This window comes from Scyliorhinus canicula, chromosome 18 (assembly GCF_902713615.1).
Source record: "Scyliorhinus canicula chromosome 18, sScyCan1.1, whole genome shotgun sequence".
NCBI classification, from domain to species: Eukaryota; Metazoa; Chordata; class Chondrichthyes; order Carcharhiniformes; family Scyliorhinidae; genus Scyliorhinus; species Scyliorhinus canicula.
Genome location: NC_052163.1, coordinates 76,528,679 through 76,552,047, shown reverse-complemented (window position 1 = coordinate 76,552,047; position 23,369 = coordinate 76,528,679). Strand labels below are relative to the sequence as shown.

General features: G+C 47.3%; 1 protein-coding gene across 6 annotated transcripts in view; it reads right to left on the bottom strand.

Annotated features, from left to right (window-relative positions):
- Positions 1-23,369, bottom strand: part of eps15l1a (epidermal growth factor receptor pathway substrate 15-like 1a) — a 584,484-nt gene that overhangs the window by 291,687 nt on the left and 269,428 nt on the right. For all 6 annotated transcript variants that reach the window (XM_038777805.1, XM_038777809.1, XM_038777810.1 and 3 more), the window contains one exon: positions 16,915-17,076. In XM_038777805.1, coding sequence (XP_038633733.1) covers positions 16,915-17,076 — 162 coding nt within the window. The remainder of the gene's footprint in view (positions 1-16,914; positions 17,077-23,369) is intronic.

The window sequence follows — 23,369 nt, the reverse complement described above, 5'->3', positions numbered from 1 at the left end:
ACATTGTCGGGGGTGAGGGGATTGAACATTGTCGGGGTGAGGGGATTGAACATTGTCGGGGTGAGGGGATTGAACATCGTCGGGGATTGAACATCGTCGGGGATGAGGGATTGAACGTTGTCGGGGGGTGAGGGGATTGAACATTGTCGGGGGGAGGTGAGGGGGTTCAACATTGTCGGGGGGGATGAGGAGGTTGAACATTGTTGGGGGGTTGAGGGGATTGTGCTTTCTCGGGGGGGTGAGGGGATTGAACATTGTCGGGGGTGAGGGGATTGAACATTGTCGGGGATGGTGAGGGGGTTGAACATTGTCGGGGGGGGTGAGGGGATTGAACATTGCCGGGGATAGTGAGGGGGCTGAACATTGTCGGGGGGGGTGAGGGGATTGAACATTGTCGGGGGGGTGAGGCGGTTGAACATTGTCGGGGGTGAGGGGATTGAACACTGTCAGGGGGGTGAGGGGATTGAACATTGTCAGGGGAATGAGGGGGCTGAACATTGTCGGGGGGTGAGGGGGCTGAACATTGTCGGGGGGTGAGGGGGCTGAACATTGTCAGGGGTGAGGGGATTGAACATTGTCGGGGGATTGAACATTGTCAGGGGGTGAGGGGATTGAACATTGTCGGGGGGGTTGAACATTGTCGGGGGGATGAGGGGGTTGAACATTGTCGGGGGGGTTGAACATTGTCGGGGGGGGTGAGGGGGTTGAACATTGTCGGGGGGGTGAGGGGGTTGAACATTGTCGGGGGTTTGAGGGGATTGAGCTTTTTCGGGGGGTTGAGCATGCTTGGTGGTTTGGGAGGCACTGCTGGGGGCTGGATTGGACTGGACAATGTTAGGATGGAGATGAGAGCTTTGGTGAGGGGCCTGAGCACTGTTCGGACGGATGAGGGGTCTGAGCAGTTTCCTGGTTGGGAGGGGCTGAGCGTTTTCCAGGGGGTGGGGAACTGTGCATTTTCTGGGTGGGGGCGCTGTGCATTTTCCAGGTGAGTGGTGGGCTGATCATTTTCTAGGTTGGAGGGAGTTTGATCATTTTCCAGCTTTGGGGGTCGGTGCTGATCATTTTCCAGTTTAGGGGGCTGAGGATTTTCCAGGTTTAGGGGGCTGAGGATTTTCCGGGTGTGGGGGGGGGTTAAGCATTTTCCAGGTGGGGGGGGTGCTGAGCATTGCAGGAGTTGACAACTACATTTAAAGCAAGACCTTAAGGAGCATGTTCATAATCAGAACAGGGGCTGTAGCTGCGTTCAAATTACACTCAACAATATGCCACCTGACTCTGTTCCTGAATCCCTGCTGGAGTCTGCATCGAAAGATGCAAAGGGTCTGGCATAAAATGGTAACTGGACAGTTTAAATCAGAGTCAGAGCCGGAAACATCATGTCCGAAGCTGACCAGAAGATCTAGGCCATTAATAGATCATAGAATTTACAGTGCAGAAGGAGGCCATTCGGCCCATCGAGTCTGCACCGGCTCTTTGAAAGAGCACCCTACCCAAGGTCCACACCTCCACCCCATAACCCAGTAACCCCACCCAACACGAAGGGCAATTTTGGACACTAAGGGCAATTTATCATGGCCAATCCACCTAACCCGCACATCTTTGGACTGTGGGAGGAAACCAGAGCACCTGGAGGAAACCCACGCACACACAGGGAGAATGTGCAGACTCTGCACAGACAGTGACCCAAGCCGGGAATCGAACCTGGGACCCTGGAGCTGTGAAGCAATTGTGCTATCCACAATGCTACTGTGCTGCCCAAGTCAGATATCTATACTTGATTAGGACAGGAGCACTACAGATTATTCTGTTCTCAAGGCCAATCTATGTCCCCAAAAGTTACATAAAACATAAGAAATAGGTGGAGGCCATATGGTCACTCAAGCCTGCTGCACCATTTAGTAAGATCATGATCGAACGTTTACATCAATGCCGCTTTCCTGCCCAATCCCACATCTCTCAATTCCCTTAGTGCCCGAGAAATTTGGCAAGTTTAGTTTGAACATACTCATCGACTGAGCACTCACAGTTCCAAGGTACAGAATCCACAGGTTCACAACCCTCTCAGTGAAGAAATGTCTCTACCAGTCCTTAAATGGCTTACGACTTATCCTGACACCCTTGCCCCCAGGTTCAGACACTCCAAATAAGGGAAATGGCTTCTCGGCATCTATCCTGTCAAACCCTTGAAGAATTTTTACGCATTCCAATTAAATCACCTTTCAGTCTTTTAAATGCCAGAGTGTATGGGCCGATTCTACTCAATCGCTCCTTATAAGACAATCCCCTCATTCCAGGAATCAGTCTAGTGAATCTTCATTGCACCTCCCTCTAAAACAATCCTTCCTTACGCAAAGGAGACCAAAACTGTTCATAGTACTCCAGGGTATGATCTCACCAAAGTCCTATAAAATTGTAGTACGACTTATTACTCTTAGGGTAGGATTACCGGCTGTTCACGCCGGCAGGAAATTCCGATCACACGTCGGCACACGAGTTTCCTGGCGGTGAGGGGTGCTGTCAATGGGAAATCCCGTTGACAACAGCAGAACCAGTAGATCCCACTAGCGGACCGCCTCCCTCGCGGTCGGTAAATCCCACCCCCATTCTCCAAAACCCTTGCAGTATAGGCTAATAGAGCATTTTTGCTCCTAATTGAGACAGACAGATACAGCAAACAGAGTGTATCTGTTGGTTAAGCACAGTGTATTCAGAATGTAATTGCTAATCAGACGTGAGTCAGAAGCCTTATTTGAGCTAACTTGTCAGTATCAATTGGAAGGCTGCTGAAATTCTGACTCTGATTTCTGTTCCTGGAGAATTTGAGTGTGACGCTATTAGTGTAACTTGCAGGGCAGGAGAAACGTAAAAGGTTCAATTAACTATCTGAATACAAGAACTAAATTTCAGGTTGTACTCGCCATGACAAGCAGGCAGTACATGACACTTACAATGAGAGGTGTTCATGAGAAGAGCATGAACAGGGCTCTCACCAAAACATGCTCTATTCTAAGTAAATCTTGCAGTGGACTACAGCACTGTTAAGTAACTAGCACAAGACAACATTGGACAACTGCAATAACTATTACACACCACTGTGCAAATAAGGTAACGCTCACAACCCAGAGGGCCTACGCTAGAATAAGGGGCAGGAAGATGAGTCATTGTTTTTTTTTTTTATTTACTCAATGTGGGCATCGCTGGCTCAGCCAACTTTTATTGCCCATCCCTAATTGTCCCCGAGAAGGTTGTAGTGTGCTGCCTTCTTGAACTACTGCATTCGCTGAGGTGCAGATACACCCACAGTGCTGTTAGAGAGGGAGTTCCAGGATTTTGAGCCAATCACAGTGAAGGAATGGCAAGATAGTTTCAAGTTGTGATGGTGAGTGACTTAGAGGTGAACATGCAAGTGGTGGTGTTCCAAGATATCTGCCGCTCTAGGCCTTCTACTTTTTTTAAAATGTAGAGTACCCAATTCATTTTTTCCAATTAAGGGGCAATTTAGAGTGGCCAATCCACCTACCCTGCACATTTCGGGTTGTGGGGCGAAACCCATGCAAACATGGGGAGAATGTGCAAACTCCACACAGACAATGACCCAGAGCTGGGTTCAAACCTGGGACCTTGGCGCCGTGAGGCAGCAGTGCTAACCACTGTGCCGCCGTGCTTCCCTTGCTTTAGTCCATCTAGATGGTTGTCAGTTCGGAATGCGCTGCCCAAGGAACCTTGGTATGTTTCTGCAGTTTGTCTTGTAGATGGTACACATGGCTGCAACGGTTCACTGCTACTTCCGGACATGGAAGGGGAGGGAAGAATTGGGGATTATATGCAAGTGGTTGGGGGAACAGGGAGGCGAGCGGGTGGTGAAGACCAAGGAGAAATGAGAAGCGGAGCTGGGAGGGGAGATCAATTGAGGAATATGGAGTGAGGCACTGTGTAGGGTAAACAGGACCTCCTCTTGCGCAAAGATGAGCCTGATGCATATGGCTCGAGCGAGAATGAGTGGGTTCTTTCAGAGGGTAGCAGATGAGTATGGGAGGTGTGAGTGGGGGCCAGCGAATCACGCACACATGATTTGGAAGTGTGAAAAATTGGGAAGATTCTGGGCGGGACTGTTCAGTGTTCGTGGTCTTAGCCAAGTTAGTGGAGGAGGAGGAGGTGGACCCGATCCCTTTAGTGGCGATATTTGGGGTTTCAGAGAAGCTGGAGCTCATGGAGTGGAGGAAAGTCGGTGTCACGGCCTTCACCTCTCTGATTGCACGGCGGCGAATTGTGCTCGAGTGTCTATTGGCATCGCCACCGGGGGTAGCGGCTTGGTTGGGTGACCTGTACGACTTCCTGCGGTTAGAGAAGATAAAGAATGAGTTAAGGGGCTCTTCAGAGGGGTTTGAGGAAAGGTGGAGGATGTTTGTGACCATGTCTGAGGGGCTGCTCATCGTGGAGGAGGGGGTGAAAAAGGGAAAATATCTGTACAGACTGTATAGTTGATTGTTGGGAAGCATGTTTCCCGGGGTGTTTATTCGCTGCAACCTGTTTTGATACATGTTTGTAATAAAATACATTTTTTTTTTTAAAAACGGCTACAACAGTTCGTTGGTGGTGGAGGGATTGGAATTTTGTGGAAGGGGTAGCAATCAAGCGGATTGCTTTGTCCTGGATGGTCTCAAGCTTCAGGTGTTGGAGTTGCACTCATCCGAGCAAGTGTAGAGTATTCCATTGCACCCTTAGACACAGAATTTACAGTGCAGAAGGAGGCCATTCGGCCCATCGAGTGTGCACCGGCCCTTGGAAAGAGCACCCCACTTAAGCCCCACACCTCCACCCTATCCCTGTAATCCCACTTAACCTTATTGGACACTAATTTAGCATTGCCAATCCACCTAACCTGCACATCTTTGGATTGTGGGAGGAAACCGGAGCACCCGGAAGAAACCCACGCATGCACGGGGAGAACGTGCAGACTCCGCACAGACAGTGACCCTGGCGCTGTGAAGCAACGATGCTAACCACTTGACTTGTGCCTTGCAGTTGGTGCGCGGATTTTCCTAGCCTTCGACCTGCTTTGGTAGGCATGGAATTTATATGACTAGTCCAGTTCAGTTTTGGATCAATGGTAATCCTGGGATGTTGACAGTGGGGAACTTAGCCATGGTCATTGACTAATAAAGAGAAATCAGCCATCTGTCTCCTATTGTATTTGCTCATGAACAACGTATGCTGTGTTTTTTCTAAAGGAAAGTTAAAAAGACAATATATGAAATGTTAAATGTAATATAGCCTGTTAGAACAGCATCATTGACCTCTGGGAAATCGGATCAAATGAGCTTAATATAGTACAGGTGAATGGAACCAAACTGTATTGATTTTGAAACAGATTCAAGTGGGCATTAATGAACACCAGACAAACAAAATCAACCACTCTCTCACACAGAGGACATTGCGTTTTGAAAGAAGGGAAGCATAATCTTCTCAGGTTGTTTGTAAAGGCAGTAAGTTAGATATCAGTGAGCTTCACCCGCCGGCTCACTCCGTCTGAGTACGTTTGGCACTGACTAAATGGCAAAATTTGAAAATATTCCATTTTCTCAGCCCTGACATTCTTCAACTCAATAAGAACCAAATTTACAATAAGGAAAATAGATGAGTAAGAATCCTGTACACAGTCTGGGTCAGTCCATAACATTCCAATCCAACCAGAAACTTTGATTACACTCCACCATCTTGCAATGGTTAATATAAAGAGAATGTTCAACACTACAGGGAAAATTCTTCAAACAAGCTGAAATATGTGCACATTTTTTTGGAATCATGTAAAAAAAAAATGCAATACTCCAAAGGTTTATCTGGGAACACAGCCACAGCACTGAGAGTTAATGGCTGACATTTAGAAAAACATTTGTGCGAGGGAGTGGTCTGCCTCGTGGGGAAAGACATAACTGGCTGATGGGCAGGCACTGAGCAGCACTGATGGTGGCCCTGTAGAAAGCGGTGGTGACCTGGACCACCCTACCCCATCCTTCCAGCTCACACAAGCTGCCTCTGAAGACAGAGACCACATGGGAATGATACTTTGAAAGTAAATTATAAATCTGACGATTTATTGGAACATTATTCCTGGCATGCTCAATGATAACGTGCAGCCGAACTGAACTAGAAGGAAGGATGCAGGGGCAAGTTGTTTTCTGCAGAGTGCATGGTAATTCTATACAACTGAACAGCTGGTTGGAGGAATTACTTCGCTATAACACTCTCAAGGGATTCAGACAATAACATAAACCACACAACTGGACCTTGAGCGGCTTACAGTCATTGGAATCAGACTCATGATGCAATGCGGATAACTCCCAAACAACTTTTTCTTTCCATTCTTATTTTCCCTCCTCCCATCTGAAACTGATGTAGAATCGGTTTGGGTGGAGCTAAAAAAAGCAAGGGGCAGCAAACATTGGAGTTGTTTATAGGCCAAACAGCTGTGGTAATAGAGGGTACAATATGAGTCAGGAAATAAGAGGCATATGTAACACAGGTAATACAGTAATCATGGGGGACTTCAATCTACATATAGAATGGGTAAACCCGAGTAGCACTACTGCTGTGGGGGATGAATCCCTGGAATGTATATAACAGTTTTTGAGACGCCAACTAGAGGATGGGCTATTTCAGATCTAGCATTGTCAAAAGGAAAGGGCTAATTAATAATCTCATTGTAGGGGGAACTTCCACTTGCACGATGTAGGGGAAGCTCACGTGGTGTTTCTCCTGGTGGTCATTTTTACAAGTTCTTTCTTAATGCGCTGGTATATTGTTATTTGCCGCCACAAAAATTATTTTAAACACTCAAGGAACAAGTTGTGATAAATTACGCCCAAGAATTTAAAACATACGGCCTGAAAATATTAACTGATAGGGCAGCTCTGTGGTGCAGTGGTCAGCACTGCTGCCTCATGGCACCGAGGATCTGGGTTAGAACCTGGCCCTGGGTCACTGTCCGTGTGGAGTTTGCACATTCTTCCTGTGTCTGCGTTGGACTCACCCCCACAACCCAAAAAGATGTGCAGGGTAGGTGAATTGACCATGCTAAATTGCCCCTTAATTGGAAAAAAAGAATTGGGTACACTAAATTTTTAAAAGACAATATTAAATGATAAAGATAACCCTGCCAAGACAGCTACAGGTAAAATGGCAGCCAGCTCCCCCACACTTCTAACAATCAAAACTTTAAGCAAACTTCTGGTCACTGGGCTCGACACATCCCGCCGAAGTTTGGCTCTGGAGCTGAAAAATTCATTCACTCGGTCCTATTCTGTTTAAAAAGGGAGGGAGGAAGAAGATGGGAAATTATAGACCGGTTAGCTGACTTTGGCCATTGGTAAGATTTTAGAATCCATTATTAAAGATGAGATCACGGCGTACTTGGAAGTGTATGATACAATAGGACTGAGTAGGCATTGTTTTGTCAAAGGGAGGCCATGTCTGACAAATCTGTTATAGAGTTCTTTGAGGCGATAACAAGGAAGTTAGACAAAGGAGAACCAGTGGACATGATTTATTTAGATTTCCAGAAGGCCTTTGACAAGGTGCCGCACAGGAGACTGTGAAATAAGTTAAGAGCCCATGGTGTTCAGGGTAAGATCCTGGCATTGGTAGAGGATTGACTGACTGGCAGAAAGCAGAGAGTGGGGATAAAGGGATCTTTTTCAGGATGGCAGCCGGTGACTAGTCGTGTGCCTCATAGGTCTGTGCAGGGACCACAATTTTTCATAATATACATTAATGATCTGGAAGAAGGAACTGAAGGCACTGTTGCTAAGTTTGCAGATGATATAAAGGTAGAGGGACAGGTAGTTTTCAGGAAGCAGTGGGGCTGAAGAAGGATTTGGACAGGCTAGGAGAGTGGGCAATGAAGTAGCAGATGAAATACAATGTGGAAAATTGTGATGTTATGCATTTTGGAAGGAGGGATTTAGGCATAGACTATTTTCTAAATGGGAAAATGCTTAGGAAATCAGAAGTACAAAGGGACTTGGGAGTCCTTGTTCACGATTCTCTTAAGGTTAATGTGTATGTTCAGTCAGCAGTTAGGAAGGCAAATGCAATGTTAGCATTCATGTCGAGAGGGCTAGATTACAAGACCAGGCATATACTTCTGAGGCTGTATAAGGCTCTGGTCAGACCCCATTTGGAGTACTGTGAGCAGTTTTGGGCTCGTTATCTAAGTAGGATGTGCTGGCATTGAAAGGGTCCAGAGTAGGTTCACAAGAATGATCCCTGGAACGAAGAGCTGGTCCGATGAGGAACGGTTGAGGACTTTGGGTCTGTACTCAATGGAGTTTAGAAGGATGAGAGGGGGAATCTTTTTGAAAATTACAGGATACTGCAAGGCCTGGATAGAATGGATGTGGAGAGGATGTTTCCACTGGTGGGAAAAACTAGAACCAGAGGACACAATATCAGACTAAAAGGACGATCCTTTAAAACAGAGATGAGGAGGAATTTCTTTAGCCAGATGGTGGTGAATCTGTGGAACTCTTTGCCGCAGAAGGCTCTGGAGGCCAAATCACTCAATGTCTTTAAGACAGATAGATGGGGCAACACGATGGCACAGTGGGTTAGCACTGTGGCCTCGTGGCGCCGAGGTGCCAGGTTCGATCTCGGCTCTGGGTCACTGTCCATGTGGAGTTTGCACATTCTCTCCGTGTTTGCGTGGGTTTCACCCCCACAACCCAAAAATGTGCAGGGTAGGTGGATTGGCCACACTAAATTGCCCCTAAATTGGAAAAAATGAATTGGGTATTCTGAATTTATTTTTAAAAAGACAGAGACAGATAGACTCTTGATTAATAAGGGGATCAGGGGTTATGGGGAGAAGGCAGGAGAATAGAGATGATAAAATTATCAGCCATGATTGAATGGTCCGAGTGGCCTAATTCTGCTCCTGTGTCTTATGGTCCATTCGGTTCTCCCATGACACTATTCGTTTAGCTGTCGATTCTCATGCCAGCACCCTTACTGACATCAAGCGGCCCTTTTGCACCACAACGACAAGACCTGTACACCGGAGTCCAGGCTGACTGTGTTGATTAAGATAAGTGAGTCATTGCAGGACAAAGTCGATGACCTGGAAAACTGGTCAAGGCAACAAATCTACGTGCTGTTTGTGTACCAGAAGGGACTGAAGGCCGAGCTCCAACACAGTTTATGACGGAATTATTCAAAAAGGAGGTGGGCAAAGATCCATATCCTAAACCATCAGAGCTGGATCGAGCCCACTGTACCCTTCAGCCGAAACCTCGCCCTGGTGGCCCCGCGAGCCATTATAGTCCAATTCCATCGCTACAAAGATTTCAGTGGACAAAGGACCCAAGGCCACTCAATCAGGTCCACCGAAGCATGAGTGCAAACCTGGTAAGGAGGCATGCAGCATTCAACAACATCAAGGTGGCACAGCAGTTAGCACTGCTGCCTCACAGTGCCATGGACCCAGGTTCAATTTCAGCCTTGGGTGGCTGTCTGTGTGGAGTTTGCATGCTCTCCCAGGGTCTGCATGGGTTTCGACCCTGTGGTCCCGGTTTCCTCCCACAGTCCAAAGATGTGCAGGTTAGGTGGATTCGTCATGTTAAATTGCCCTGAGTTTTGGTGGGGTTACTGGGTTATGGGGTTATGGGGTGGGGGCCCAGGCAGTGTGCTCTTTCCATGGGTCAGTGCAGACTCCATGGGCTGAATGGCCTCCTTCTGTACTGTAGGGATTCAATGATTCTGAGTCCATGCTCTACAAGAAAGAAAGTAGCTTCTGGCTGATTCACCTTGCCCGTTCCCACATCACATTTAATGGAAATCATCATTTCTTTAACGCACCAGAGGAGGCAGATTCTTTACTTCAGTGGCGCATAATTAATTCTTGGCGGGCTTACTAACTTTGTGGTTTTGTTCTTGGATATCATGTGTTTGAATATCTGTATAGGCCATTTAACATGCTCACAATTAAAGACTTGTTCAACTGTTTGTTTACAGTAGAGCTCCTAGTACGTGGTCAGAACAAGCAACTTTCCAATGCCGTATTATATAACATAGCTCATATGTCGGGGTATACCCCATTAAAAAGGTTTGTTAATCAACAAATGTCATATGGCGAGCTGAGGATTTAATTCATGGTTTTATTTAGTTAAAAGTTTATTATCCCACTGTTTGATTTTTGTTCTATTGGTTTGGCAGTGTGACGATTGTTCTGGGGATGGAGTGAATTGGGAGGGATTTCCTGCAATGACAGTAACCAAAGACCTTTTTGTATTTGGCCATTTTCATTATGCAATGGGTCCTCTTGGCTTTTCTTTCTTTTACATTCAATTTATTGACCCTTTTACAAAGTCTTCCTATTTATATGACTAGCTCAGGCGGTCAGGGTGGTATGGCGCTCTCGATCAGATTAGGTGAATGTTATAGTAATAATAATTTTTATTAGTGTCACAAGTAGCCTTACATTAGCACTGCAATGAAGTTACTGTTAGTTAGGGGATTAAATCGCCCAGTAAAAAGTTCTGAAGTGTTTTCGCATCACAAGAGTCTTAACACTGATGTTGCATTTCTTCAAGAAACGCATTTTCGACTTCTGGTGGCGGCTACGAAGGAGTAAGTTGGATATTTGGTGGCTCCCGCTCTGGTCAGATTTTTGGACCTTTTCCCCCGATTTTCTACCGGACTTGAATTGTAAAAAGGATGTTAGTGGCCATTCTCTACTGAATTCCCACTTTGGTGCACGGAGAAAAGGACTAGAAGTGTTCGTAAGGGCAGAAACAAAAAGATAGAGAAGATTTGGGCTGTAGTTGCAACAGGAGATAGCATGGCGGAGGGTCAGACCTCTGGCTTGTCGACCCAGCTGTCTGTGGAGCAGCTGATGCAATTCATTCAGGAAGGCTTTGCTACGCAGAAATGGGACTTCTTGGACCGAATAAAAGAGTCATTTGAGCGGTTGGAGCTTAGACTGGACGCCCAGGATGGGGCAATCCAGAAGGTTGAGAAGGCGCTGGCTGAGCAAGAGGAGCATCAGACTGCGGTGGAGCTGGAAGTGGGGATGCTGAGGGACCAGCAGAAGAAGCTTCTGGAGAAGGTGGAAGACCAAGAGAATAGGTCCCACCGGCTGAACCTAAGAATTGTCGGGGTCCGAAGGAACGGACGCTGGGGCATACATCGCAGACATGTTTGAGAAGCAGCTGGGGAGGGGGCATTTGCCCAGCCCTTGGAGGTGGATAGGGCTCACAGAGCACTTGCAAGGAAGCCGCAAATGGGCTGGTGGTGGACTGAGAACTTTTTATTTTTAATTTAGATTACCCAATTCACTTTTCCAATTAAGGGGCAATTTAGCATGGCCAATCCACCTACTCTGCACATTTTTGGGTTGTGGGGGTGAAACCCACGCAGACACGGGGAGAATGTGCAAACTCCACATGGACAGTGACCCAGAGCAGGGATCGAACCAGGGAGAACTTTTGAACTTGGCTGCCACGTTCATGTTTTTGTTTTTTCTTTTTGTTTCTCTGTTTTTGTAAAACGTTTCTCGTTTTGTGTTTTATGGAAGACGTTTGTGATGCTGTTTGCATTGATTTGGAACCAGCAATAGAGCTGAGTGAATTAAAGTTTTCATTCGCACTGTTGGGGGATGGAGGTATGCTTGTGTGGGGATTGTTTGCTGTCGGAGTTAGTTTGTATAAGCGGGGGGGGGGGGGGGGGGGGCAATAGGTGGGAGACGCACTTTGAGGTAACGCGCCAGGTTAGACTGAGGAAAGGCTGGGTCAGCCAGGTGTTTCGAGGGTGGTCTATGGGCAGATGCGTTGAGTAGTCAACGCGTCCACAACATGTGCCAGGCTCAGCCTGATACAATTTAAGGTTGTTCACCGGGCTCACATGACAGTGACCCAGATGAGCAGGTTCTTTGGGGTGGAGGACAGGTGCACAAAATGTGCGGGAGGACCAGAAAACCATGCCCACATGTTTTGGACATGTCCAAAGCTTAGGGGATTTTGGCAGGGGTTTGCGGGTGTCATGTCCACGGTGTTAAAAAGGGTGGCGCTGAGTCCAGAGGTGGCGATTTACAGGGTGTTGGAACATCCGGGAATCCAGGAGGAGAAAGAGGCAGATGGTCTGGCCTTTGCTTCCCTGGTAGCCCAGAGACGGATAATATTGGCATGGAGGGACTCAAAGCCCTCAAAATCGGAGACCTGGCTATCAGACACAGCTAGCTTTCTCTGTTTGGAGAAAATTAAGTTCGCCTTGAGAGGTTCACTGGTAGGGTTCACCGGAGATGGCAACCCTACAAAATTTATTACATCGCTTCTATCTTCCCTTCCTTATCTAGACATTCGCAATCGTATTTTTGTAGGGGATCTAAACTGTAGATCCAATGCTGGATTGCTCCAGTCCAAAGACTTTCAACCTTTACAATGTTTCCAAGGCTCTTTCCATCTTCAGGATTCAAATGGGTTGTGTGGACCCTAACAAGGGTCCTCATGAGGATTTCCTCGGGGACTTCTGGTGACGGTGGGCGGGAGGCAGCCGCACATTGGAGGGCTCCCGTTCGGGAACAGCATTTTCGGGGTTTAATTCCCAGTTCTAGGGGCAACGAAGGTGGCAAAAGCAGGGAGAAGGCACAGTGAAGGGAAATGTCAAAGATAAGTTTTTAAAAATGGCCGTGAAAAAAGCAGCTGAAAGTCCGTCGGGGAGTGGAGCAAGAAAAGTGGAGGCTGGGGCACCAGGGGAGGCTGAAGAAATGACTACGGTGATGGCCGTGGAACTCGAAAGGCAGTTCACAAAACATATGGAGGCGATGAGGAAGAGGATGGGGGCGGTATTGAAAGTGCTGGTAGAAGAGGCGATTGCCCCGGTGAGGGCGGAGGTATTGAGCGCAGTGGCTGGGGTGCGGGAGCAAGGTGAGGCGCTGAAGGAAGTGGAAGACACATTATTGCAGCACAGTGATCAACTCACCTTGATGGGGAAGGAGATGCGGAAGGTGATAGAGATCTGTGAGCCAAAATGGACGACTTGGAAAACAGATCCAGGCGACAGAATCTGAGGATTGTGGGGCTGCCCGAAGGAGTGGAAGACCCGAGGCCGACTGAGTATTTTGCCACGATGTTGGCAAAGCTGATCCCTCCCGATATAAACTGGATCGGGCTCATCGGTCGTGAAGGCCTGTACCAAAGGAGAGTGAGCCGCCAAGAGTAGTGACGCTGTGTTTTCGTAGGTAGTGTGAAGGAGAAGGTGTTGTGCTGTGCTGGGTGGTGCAGTGGGCTGGAGCTGGTTTACGCATATATCAGGACTTTACGGTGGAGCTGGCGAGGAGGCGGGCTGCCTTCAGCCGGGTGAAGAAGGCACTGTACATTAGTAAGATGCAGTGCAGCATAATATATTCAGCTAAGTTGAGGGTGACCTACAAATCCAAGGGCTTTTATTTTGGGACAGCAGAAGCAGTGGAGGAGTTTGCGATGGCAGAAAGACTGTGGCTGAATTGTGAAATGGTCATGTACCAATGTAGAGAATAGAATAGAGAAATACAGCACAGAACAGGCCCTTCGGCCCACGATGTTGCGCCGAACTTTTGTCCTAGGTTAATCATAGAATTTTGGACAATTTGTCATGGCCAATCCACCCAACCTGCACATCTTTGGACTGTGGGAGGAAACCGGAGTACCCGGAGGAAACCCACGCAGTCACGGGGAGGATGTGCAGACTCCACACAGACAGTGACCCAAGTCGAAATCGAACTTGGGACCCTGGAGCTGTGAAGCAATTGTGCTATCCACAATGCTACCGTGCTGCCCTTAAGAAGTTAACCTACACTCCCTTATTCTACCCTAATCCAAGTACCTATCCAATAGCCGCTTGAAGGTCCATAAATTTTCCGACTCAACTACTACCACAGGCAGTGCATTCCATGCCCCCACTACTCTCTGGGTAAAGAACCTACCTCTGACATCCCCTCTATATCTTCCACCATTTATCTTAAATTTATGTCCCCTTGTAATGGTGTGTTCCACCCGGGGAAAAAGTCTCTGACTGTCTACTCTATCTATTCCCCTGATCATCTTATAAACCTCTATCAAGTCGCCCCTCATCCTTCTCCGTTCTAATGAGAAAAGGCCTAACACCCTCAATCTTTCCTCGTATGACCTACTCTCCATTCCAGGCAACATGTAGCCTCATGTAACTGTATTTCTTCACTGCGTGCTGGTGTATGTGCTAAATGAGCCGACGTTGTATATATTTGGACAAGGGAAGAGATGAGACTTTAACTTGCAATGATGGTTCTTTGGGGTTTAGGTGTGTATGCGGGGTTTGTGTGCTAAAGGGGATTTCTTGGTTTTCCTGGGACCGGGCAAGGGCGAAAGAGACCCAGGCGGGGGCCTCCACGCTGGACGGTTTAAGCCGGCCAGTGAACGGGAGTGAGGTGGGGGGAGGGACTGTGGCCATCGGAGCCTGGCAGAACACGATCCGATGAGTCTAGCCGGGGTGGAAAGTTGGGGAGGAAGGAACAGAGGTTGGGGGGAGGGGTTTTATAAGAGGAAGTGGAGGGGAGGAGTCGGGGGGTGGGTTTACGGTTCATGGGTGTCATTTACGGTACTCTTTTGGGGATTGGATGGAATTCAATGTGGGGGGGGGGGGGGGGGGGGGCAGGCTCTATAGATCAGTGGTGACCACAGGCGATTCGATTCCTTTTTCTTTTCCTGTCCTTTTCCCACCGTGGGAGGGTTTGTTCTATTCGATGCTTATATTGTCAGGTGGGCAGTTGTTTGGGGTGGTGGGAGGATGGGATCAGTGTTGTTGACAAGGGGACTGACTTTGTATTTGTTACCGTTTGCTGCTTGTTGGTGGGGTGTAAATTCTGAAGAAAATGTGAAAACGGAGAATAAAAATATTTTTTTTTAAATGAACGATTTCCTCCACCCACTCGAGGGATTTTTCCTATTCCTCATGTCCACCACGCATACTCACGTATCAATGATTTTATTTGGACAGAGCTCTTCACTCCACAGTTAAAACTGCTGAGTAGTCTGCCATAGTTATATCAGGCCACACGCACCACTCCCTTCACCTGGCTCTTGCGTCCAAAGCTAATGGTCGGCCTCCATGGCGATTTGACACAACCCCTACTACCTGTTGCGGTGACCTAGAGGGCCTAATTTTGAGCCCGAATAAAATTGGATATCATACATTAACGAACTAGACACTTTAAACTACAGTCAGAAAACGGGCTGCTGGGAATTTGGACTTGGCCAAGTTTGAATATACGGAACTCGGACAGGCTGCCTGGGCATGTCTGGGCCTGTCCTGTAAACTATCCATCAAGAGATCATCGCACCCTATTGATATGCACCGGTCTATTGTCCGCAGCCGAGACTGAGCCATTACCTTATTTGACAACGGGTACTTGCAGACCACACCATTGAAAATGGACACCTGGGGCAGGCCCAGCTGTCCTGTCAACAGGTCATCTAATGCAGACATAAAGCTGTTAGCTAACTAAAAAAAAAACTGAACATGACAAATCATATAGGGAGGTGCTGACAACAGGGAAAACCTTGCATTGAAAACAAAGCAACATTCAAAAGTGTTATAAATTCAAAGTTGCAAGGGGTCAAGTGACTATAATAAAGACCGATCCATTCAGCAAATTCCCAACCATCTATTATTCTGTTCATAAAAATAAATCAACTACTGATTTTCTGAATCATCACATGTATTAGGGCAGCATGGTAGCACAGTTTCTTCACAGCTCCAGAGTCCCAAGTTCGATTCCCGGCTTGGGTCAGTGTCTGTGCGGAGTCTGCATGTTCTCTCCACGTCTGCGTGGGTTTCCTCCGGGTGCTCCGGTTTCCTCCCACAGTCCAAAGATTAGGTGGATTGGCCATTCTAAATTGCCCTTAAAGTGTCCTAAAAAAAGGTTTAGGTGGGGTTACGGGGATGGAGTGGAGGTGTGGGCTTAAGTGGGGTGTTCTTTCCAAGGGTTGGTGCAGACTCAATGGGCCGAATGGTCTCCTTCAGCACTGTAAATTCTATGATTCTATTACAGCCATAATACATCCTTGTCGCCGCTCCAACTGAAGATATTATTGACACCCCTGTGCTGAACAAGGGAAGACTCGCACCATGAAGGTTTGATCGAATCAACCCAACCGATGCACAATCATTCTCTCACTTTTTGGGTCTGTTTATATTTTTCCTTCCTGAGGCTTGATCGGTCCTCTTATTCCTCTTAATCTGCAAATACCTGATCCTACATGTCCTTCCTCTTCCATGCATCATCACTGTGCCCAAATCAAATCCCATTGCACTGATTCTTGCACTAATTCATTAGTTCTCAATCCATTGAATGAAATTTTAAGAAAATGCTTCTGATGTTTCAGAAAATCAATAATAGATGTAAATTTATCAACAGAATCAGTGACACAATTTACTTCTGTATAACCCTTCTGAGTTTTGTCCTATTTTCCTTCCTACAAAATACTCAAAATTATCATCTGATCCCCAATATAAAGGATCCATTATTGTTCACCAGACCTTGTCCCTTAGATGTAGATAGAAAAAAGACATAAAATCTCCCAGCTTGCAAACAATGCTATTTGAGTACAGATCCCAAAGTGAAAGGTGCACCACACTATTCAACTATTCAGCCGCCCTTTAAAAGAATTTCAGAGATGGCGTACATGTATGAGTGTTAGAAGTGAAGGTTCACCGCTGTCACACAAATACAAGAGAACTGGAATCTCCAAAAGGGCTCCTAGATAGTTCAGGCCAGTGGTCTACTTGATTGTACACCGCTTCAAACTTAATGTGACAACACAGTTGTTGTGAAAGAACCTGGTACTAAAAATCTCCCCAACTTCAGTTGTTTATAAATTTTTGGTCCCGGGTTACCCCTGTTCTTACCGTCTGGTTCTCCTCCTGACACTTCTGCCGGATGTCACTGAGCATGTCCTCAAGCTTGGCCTTCTGCTGGTCCATTTCATCCAGCCTGTCCTGAGCAGCTTGCTTCTGGGACTCCAGTTCCTGCAGGTTATTGTTTTCTCTGTCCAGGTCATTCTGCAGCTCCTGTGAATAAGGCAACAGCCACAGAATTAACCTTTGGTAAACATCTCCCACAATTGAACACTCTACCCCAAACTTTAAAAACTGCTTTAGAAATGTGAATGTTGCGTTTCATTGTTGATTTATACCTAGCAATTAATGGAATATTCCAGAAGGTCTCAGTGGCTTTATTCAAGTGAGTGATTTAAATCACTGACCTTGCCCATTACAAGAAAACACACCATATACTTCAAGAGAATATGTAATTTCTCCTGGTTATGTGCGTTGCCTTATACCCCACTTGAAACAGATTTGGAGTGAAGCTGCAATGCCGGCCAAGGCTTCCCAGCCTCCTCTCAGCCCGAGGAGCATGTCTTCAAGATGTGGAATTTCAAGTTAAGATTTATTTCTCTCTGTCAACACCCACTCATATATCCCTGCGGTGCAACGATCAATAAAATGATTCCCAGGGTACGAGTGGATGATCTGCACATTTCACGCTTTGAGCACATAACTGAATCCAATAACACATCTGGTGCTTCAAGCTTCTGCATGCAGACCACCCTCTCTGTTCTTTCCAGCTTTCTATCAGTCTACCATCAATTTAAAAAATAAACCCTGCTTCAGCTGAACTCTGACTAGAAGTCAGGTTTAAAGCTAACTGACGAGATGATCTGTTTCTAGCTGTGTTGATACTGGCCAGGGCACCAGGGAAACTGTCTGCTTTCCTTTTACTGCCATGAGATCGTTTATATCCACCTGAAAAACTCAAGCTAAGGAGAAAAGAACTATAGCCCTAGGAAATATGAGCTTAGGGGATGGGGGCCACATTTGGACAATTTCAGATTATTAGATATACCATTATAATTGTGCTTGCCTGTAAAGAAAATGACAGAATTTGTAGCCAGCTTGACATGGTTGATAGCACATTTGTGTCAGGAGGTTCTGAATGCAAGCAGCATTGCAAACTTTAGCATGAAATCCAAATTAATACTTCAGGACTAAGGGAGTATTAAATTCTGCTGTCTTTCAAACAAGATGTGAAATCATGGACCCACCTGCCAGTGTAACTTAATTTAAAATACCTCATGGCATTATTCCAAGAGGAAGGAGACCCCCATTTCTGACCAGCATTTACTTTCCAAGGGGAGGTATTGTCACTGGGTTAGTAACCCAGAGACCCAGAACACTTTGGGAGCTGGATTCAGACCCCACCACGGCAGATGGTGGGATTTCAATTCACTCAATATAAAACTGGTCTAATTAAACCATTGTCATTGAACCTCATCTTCTTCAGGGAAGGAAATCTGCCTTACCTGGTCTGGCCTACATGTGACTTCAGATCCACAGCAATGTGTTTGACTCTTAAATGCCCTATAATGGCCTGAGCAAGCCGGTCAGTTCTATCAACCCGCTAGGAAGTCAATAAGAAATGAAACCAGACACACCAGCCAGCATCGACCTAGCCACCAGAAATTACAATAGTTAACTCAGCCCATCGGCCCTGCAAAGCCCTCTTTACGAACTTCTGGAGTCTTGTGCCAAAATTGGGAGAGCTGCCTCACTGACTAGTCAAACAACAGCCTGACACAGTCCAGCTCACTGAATCATACCTAACAGATAATGTCCCAGACACCACCATCACCTTCCCTGGATATGGCCTGCCCTGTCGGTGGGACAGGACATACCCAACAACAGTGTGGCATGGGAGGGAGGGAAGGAGGGAGGGCGCTGGGAGTCCTTATCAACTCTGGACCCCATGAATTCTTATGACACCTGGTCAAGTATGGTCAAGGAAACCTCCTGATGATTAATATGTATTAACATATCTGCTGATGAATCAATACTCCTCAATGTTGAACACCACTTACAGGAGGCACCAAGTGTGGCAAGGGCACAGAACGTACTCTGGATGGGGGAGTTCAATATCCAACACCAAGAGTGGCCCGGTACTACGACTACTGAGGACGACACAGTTACTAGGCTGGGTCTGCAACAGGTTGTGAGGGAACCAACAAGAGGAAAAAAATATACTTGACGTCGTCCTCACAAACCTGTTGCAGATGTATCTATCAACTACACAGTCCTTCTGGAGATAAGTCCAACCTTCACAATCAGGATATCCTCCATTGTGGTGTGTGGCACTACCACTGAGCTAAATGTGATAGATATCTAACAGCTCAAGGCCAGGCAACTAAGAGGCACTGTAGGCCATCAGCAGAAGACTCAAGCATAATCTGTAACCTCTTGGTCCGGCATATCCCCCTCTACCATTACCACCAAGTCAGGGGATCAACCCTGGTTCAATGAAGACTGCAGGAAGGCATGCCAGCAGCAGCACCAAGCATACCGAAAAATGTGGTGTCAACCTGACAAAGCCACAACACAGGACTACCTCCTTGCCAAACAAGGGCAGCAGGGTAGCATGGTGGTTAGCATAAATGCTTCACAGCTCCAGGGTCCCAGGTTCGATTCCCGGCTGGGTCACTGTCTGTGTGGAGTCTGCGCGTCCTCCCCCTGTGTGCGTGGGTTTCCTCCGGGTGCTCCGGTTTCCTCCCACAGTCCAAAGATGTGCGGGTTAGGTGGATTGGCCATGCTAAATTGCCCGTAGTGTCCTAATGAAAGTAAGGTTAAGGGGGGTGTTGTTGGGTTACGGGTATAGGGTGGATACGTGGGTTTGAGTAGGGTGATCATGGCTCGGCACAACATTGAGGGCCGAAGGGCCTGTTCTGTGCTTCTATGTTCTATGTTCTAACGACAACAGCAAATGATAGAGAGAGCTATCTGATCCCACTGCCAACAGATCAGATCTAAGCTCTGCACTCCTGACACATCCAGTCATGAATGGTGGTAGACAATTAAACTCAATGGCGGAGGTTCCACAAATATCTCCATCATCAAGTAGAGGAATACTCTCTACTTGCCTGGATGAGTGCAGCTTCAAAAACACTTGAGAAGCTCAGGACAAAATTTGTCTGTCACCCAATCCACCTCCTTTAACATTCACTGTTTCCACCGCCAACGTACAATGGCAGCAGTGTGTACCATCTACAAGATGCACTACAGGAATTACTAAGGCTCACCGTCCTAATCCATGACTGCTACCATCTAGAAGGACAAGGCAGTATGCAAGGGAACCTCACCACCTTGAAGTTCCCCTCCAAGACATCTTGGTTTGGGGGGGGGCACAGAGAAAAATAGAGAGAGAGAGAGAGAGAGAGAGAGAGGGAGGGTTTTTTAAAAATCCAATAAAAGGGTCCACTTCCAAGCGGGGACTTGGCTGACCAGGGGGTTGGTATGTGATGGTTGAAAGCACACTGGAGAGAAAGCCAGTAGTCTCAGTGAACGTGTAGGCCCGAATTGGGATGATGTGACGTTTATAAGACAATTGTCAGTTGCAATACCAGATTTAGACACTCACGAACTGGGTAGGACTCTGCTCCTCGGGGTGAAAAAGGTGGAATATTTGGTGCTGGTTATTTTTGACCATGCTCCATATTTGGTAGAACAAGTGTTGGAGGCAGGCCAGACACCACGTACGGGATGGAGGTTGAATGTAGGGCTTTTGTCGGGCATTGCATTCTGTAGAAAGATCTCAGGAGCCTTCAGGGAATATGGGAGTTCAATGAGAATAGGATGGTCTCGCCCTCTACTTTGTGGAAGGCGCTGAAGGCAGATATTAGAGGGGAGATCATATCACAAAAGACATACATGGGCAGCGACGCCAGAAGAGATACTGGGAGTGGACCGTGGGTATGCAAGCAACCCAACTCCTGAACTATTGGCACGCAGGAAAAAGCTGCAAATGCAGTTTGACCTGCTGTCTATGGTGCGGCACCAACTGAGGCGTTTGAGTGGGGTGGTGTATGAGTATGCGGAAAAAGCCAGCCGTCTGTTGGTTCACCAGCTAAGGCAACAGGAGGCTACTACGGAGATCATTCAGGTTAGGGATTCAGAGGCTAGGCTGGTTGCCATCCCAGACAAAGTGAATGGGGCATTTTGAGCTTTCTATGAGAGGCTAAATAGGCCTGAGCCACCAGAGGATGAGCTGGAAATAACAGAGTGTTTAAGAGGGTCTGGAGTTCCCCAGGGTGAGGGAAGAACTGCAGGAAGAACTGGAGGCAACGCTGGGTTTGGAGGAGATCTGAACAGCATTAGGAAAGATGCCGGATGGGTTCTCAGTGGAATTCAACAAGAAGTTTGATGGGGTTGTTTAATGACTCTCTGGCACAGGGTTCACTCCCTGAGGCGTTTGGGGCAGGCATCAATTTCTCTTCTCCTGAAAAAGGATATGGATCACACAGAATGCGGGTCATATCGCCCAATTTCAATGCTCACTGTAGACACAAAGCTGTCAAAATCCTGCTGTTGAGGTTGGAACACTGTCTCCCTGAGGAAGTTGGGGAGTCAAGATTTGTAAAGGGCCCAAAGATGTCATCCAATTTGAGGCAACTGCTTAATATGGTTCCCATCCTGGTGGTTGGGCCGGAACCTGAGATATTGATGTCGTTGGATGCAGAAAAAAAGTTCAATAGGTTCGAGTTGCGGTATCTGTTTGCGGTTTTGGAGTGGTTTGCGTTGGGCCCTGGGTTTGTGTCATGGGTTCCTTCTGCTAGTGTTCGTATCAACACCGCAGGTTTGGTGTCTTTTCAACTGTATAGGGGGACTATGTCTCCCCTTTTGTTTGCTTTGGTGATTGAGCCACAAGCTATTGCCCTCGGGGCCTCAAATAAATGGTATGGGGTAGGTGGAACACGGTGTCTTTGTATGTGGATGACCTTCTGCTACAGGTGAGGGACCCAGGGCCAGTTATGAGGGACATAATGGGTATTTTGAGGAATTTTGCCTTTGTCTTTGGATACAAATTAAGCTAAGGGAAGAGTGAGTATTGTTTGGTCAACACTTTGAGGAGGGGAGCCGGTTTGGGGGGGGGGGGGGGGGGGGGGGGGCGCTACCCTTACGCCTGGCTAGAATGAACTTTTCTTGGTATTTGGGAGTCCAGATGACTCGGGATTGGGCCCCAACTCTGTAAACTGAATTATACCAGCCTGGCGAGTAGGGTCAAGGCTGACTGCAAATATGGGCAGCACGGTAGCATGGTGGTTAGCATAAATGCTTCACAGCTCCAGGGTCCCAGGTTCGATTCCCGGCTGGGTCACTGTCTGTGCGGAGTCTGCACGTCCTCCCCGTGTGTGCGTGGGTTTCCTCCGGGTGCTCCGGTTTCCTCCCACAGTCCAAAGATGTGCGGGTTAGGTGGATTGGCCATGCTAAATTGCCCGTAGTGTCCTAAAAAGTAAGGTTAATGGGGGGGGGGGGGGGGGGGTTATTGGGTTACGGGTATAGGGTGGATACGTGGGTTTGAGTAGGGTGATCATGGCTCGGCACAACATCGAGGGCCGAAGGGCCTGTTCTGCGCTGTACTGTTCTATGTTCTATGTAGGGCAGCCTCCCACTGTCCTTAGGTGAGCTGTCCAATCAATCAAAATAAACATCTTGTCAAGATTTTTGTTCTTATTTCAGTATCTTCCAGTATTTCTACTCAAGTCATTCCATACGAACCACTTGTTCGAACCGGCAAAGTTAGATGCCACATTTGGGGGATGGAAGGGGAAGGGACTGGAGGAAGTGAGTCATTTATTCCTGGATGGATGATTTGCCAGCCTGGAAGAATTGAAAGAAAATGTGGGCTCGGGCTCGTTTAGGTGCCTCCAGGTACAAAATTTTGTTCGACGGACATTTCCGACATTCCTAGTGGCACCGCCATCATCCTTGCTGGAAAGGATTCTTTCCGGTTCGGGGTCAGAAGAGGGTTATATGTCCAGCATATATGGATGGATTTTGGGGGAGGATCTGGTTTTGGAGGAAGGGGTGAAGGCCAATTGGGAGCAGCGGGGGCCTATAATGGAGGAGGAGATGTGGAGTGAGGCCCTTTGCAGGGTGATCATCATGTCATTGTGCGCAAGGCTGAGCCTGATCCAGGTAGTGTTTAGGGCACACCTTACTAAAGTCAGAATGAGTTGTTTCTTTGTGGGGGTTGTGGATAGGTGCGAGCGCTGCTCTAGAGGGCCCGCTAATCACATGCACATGTTCTGTTCCTGTCCCAAGCTTAGAACATAGAACATTACAGCGCAGTACAGGCCCTTCGGCCCATGATGTTGCACCGTCCTCTGAAACCCTTCTAAAGTCCCTCTACACTATTCCCTTATCGTCCATATGCCTATCCAATTACCATTTGAATGCGTTTAGTGTTGGCGAGTCCACTACTGTTGCAGGCAGGGCATTCCACGCCCTTACTACTCTCTGAGTAAAGAACCTAC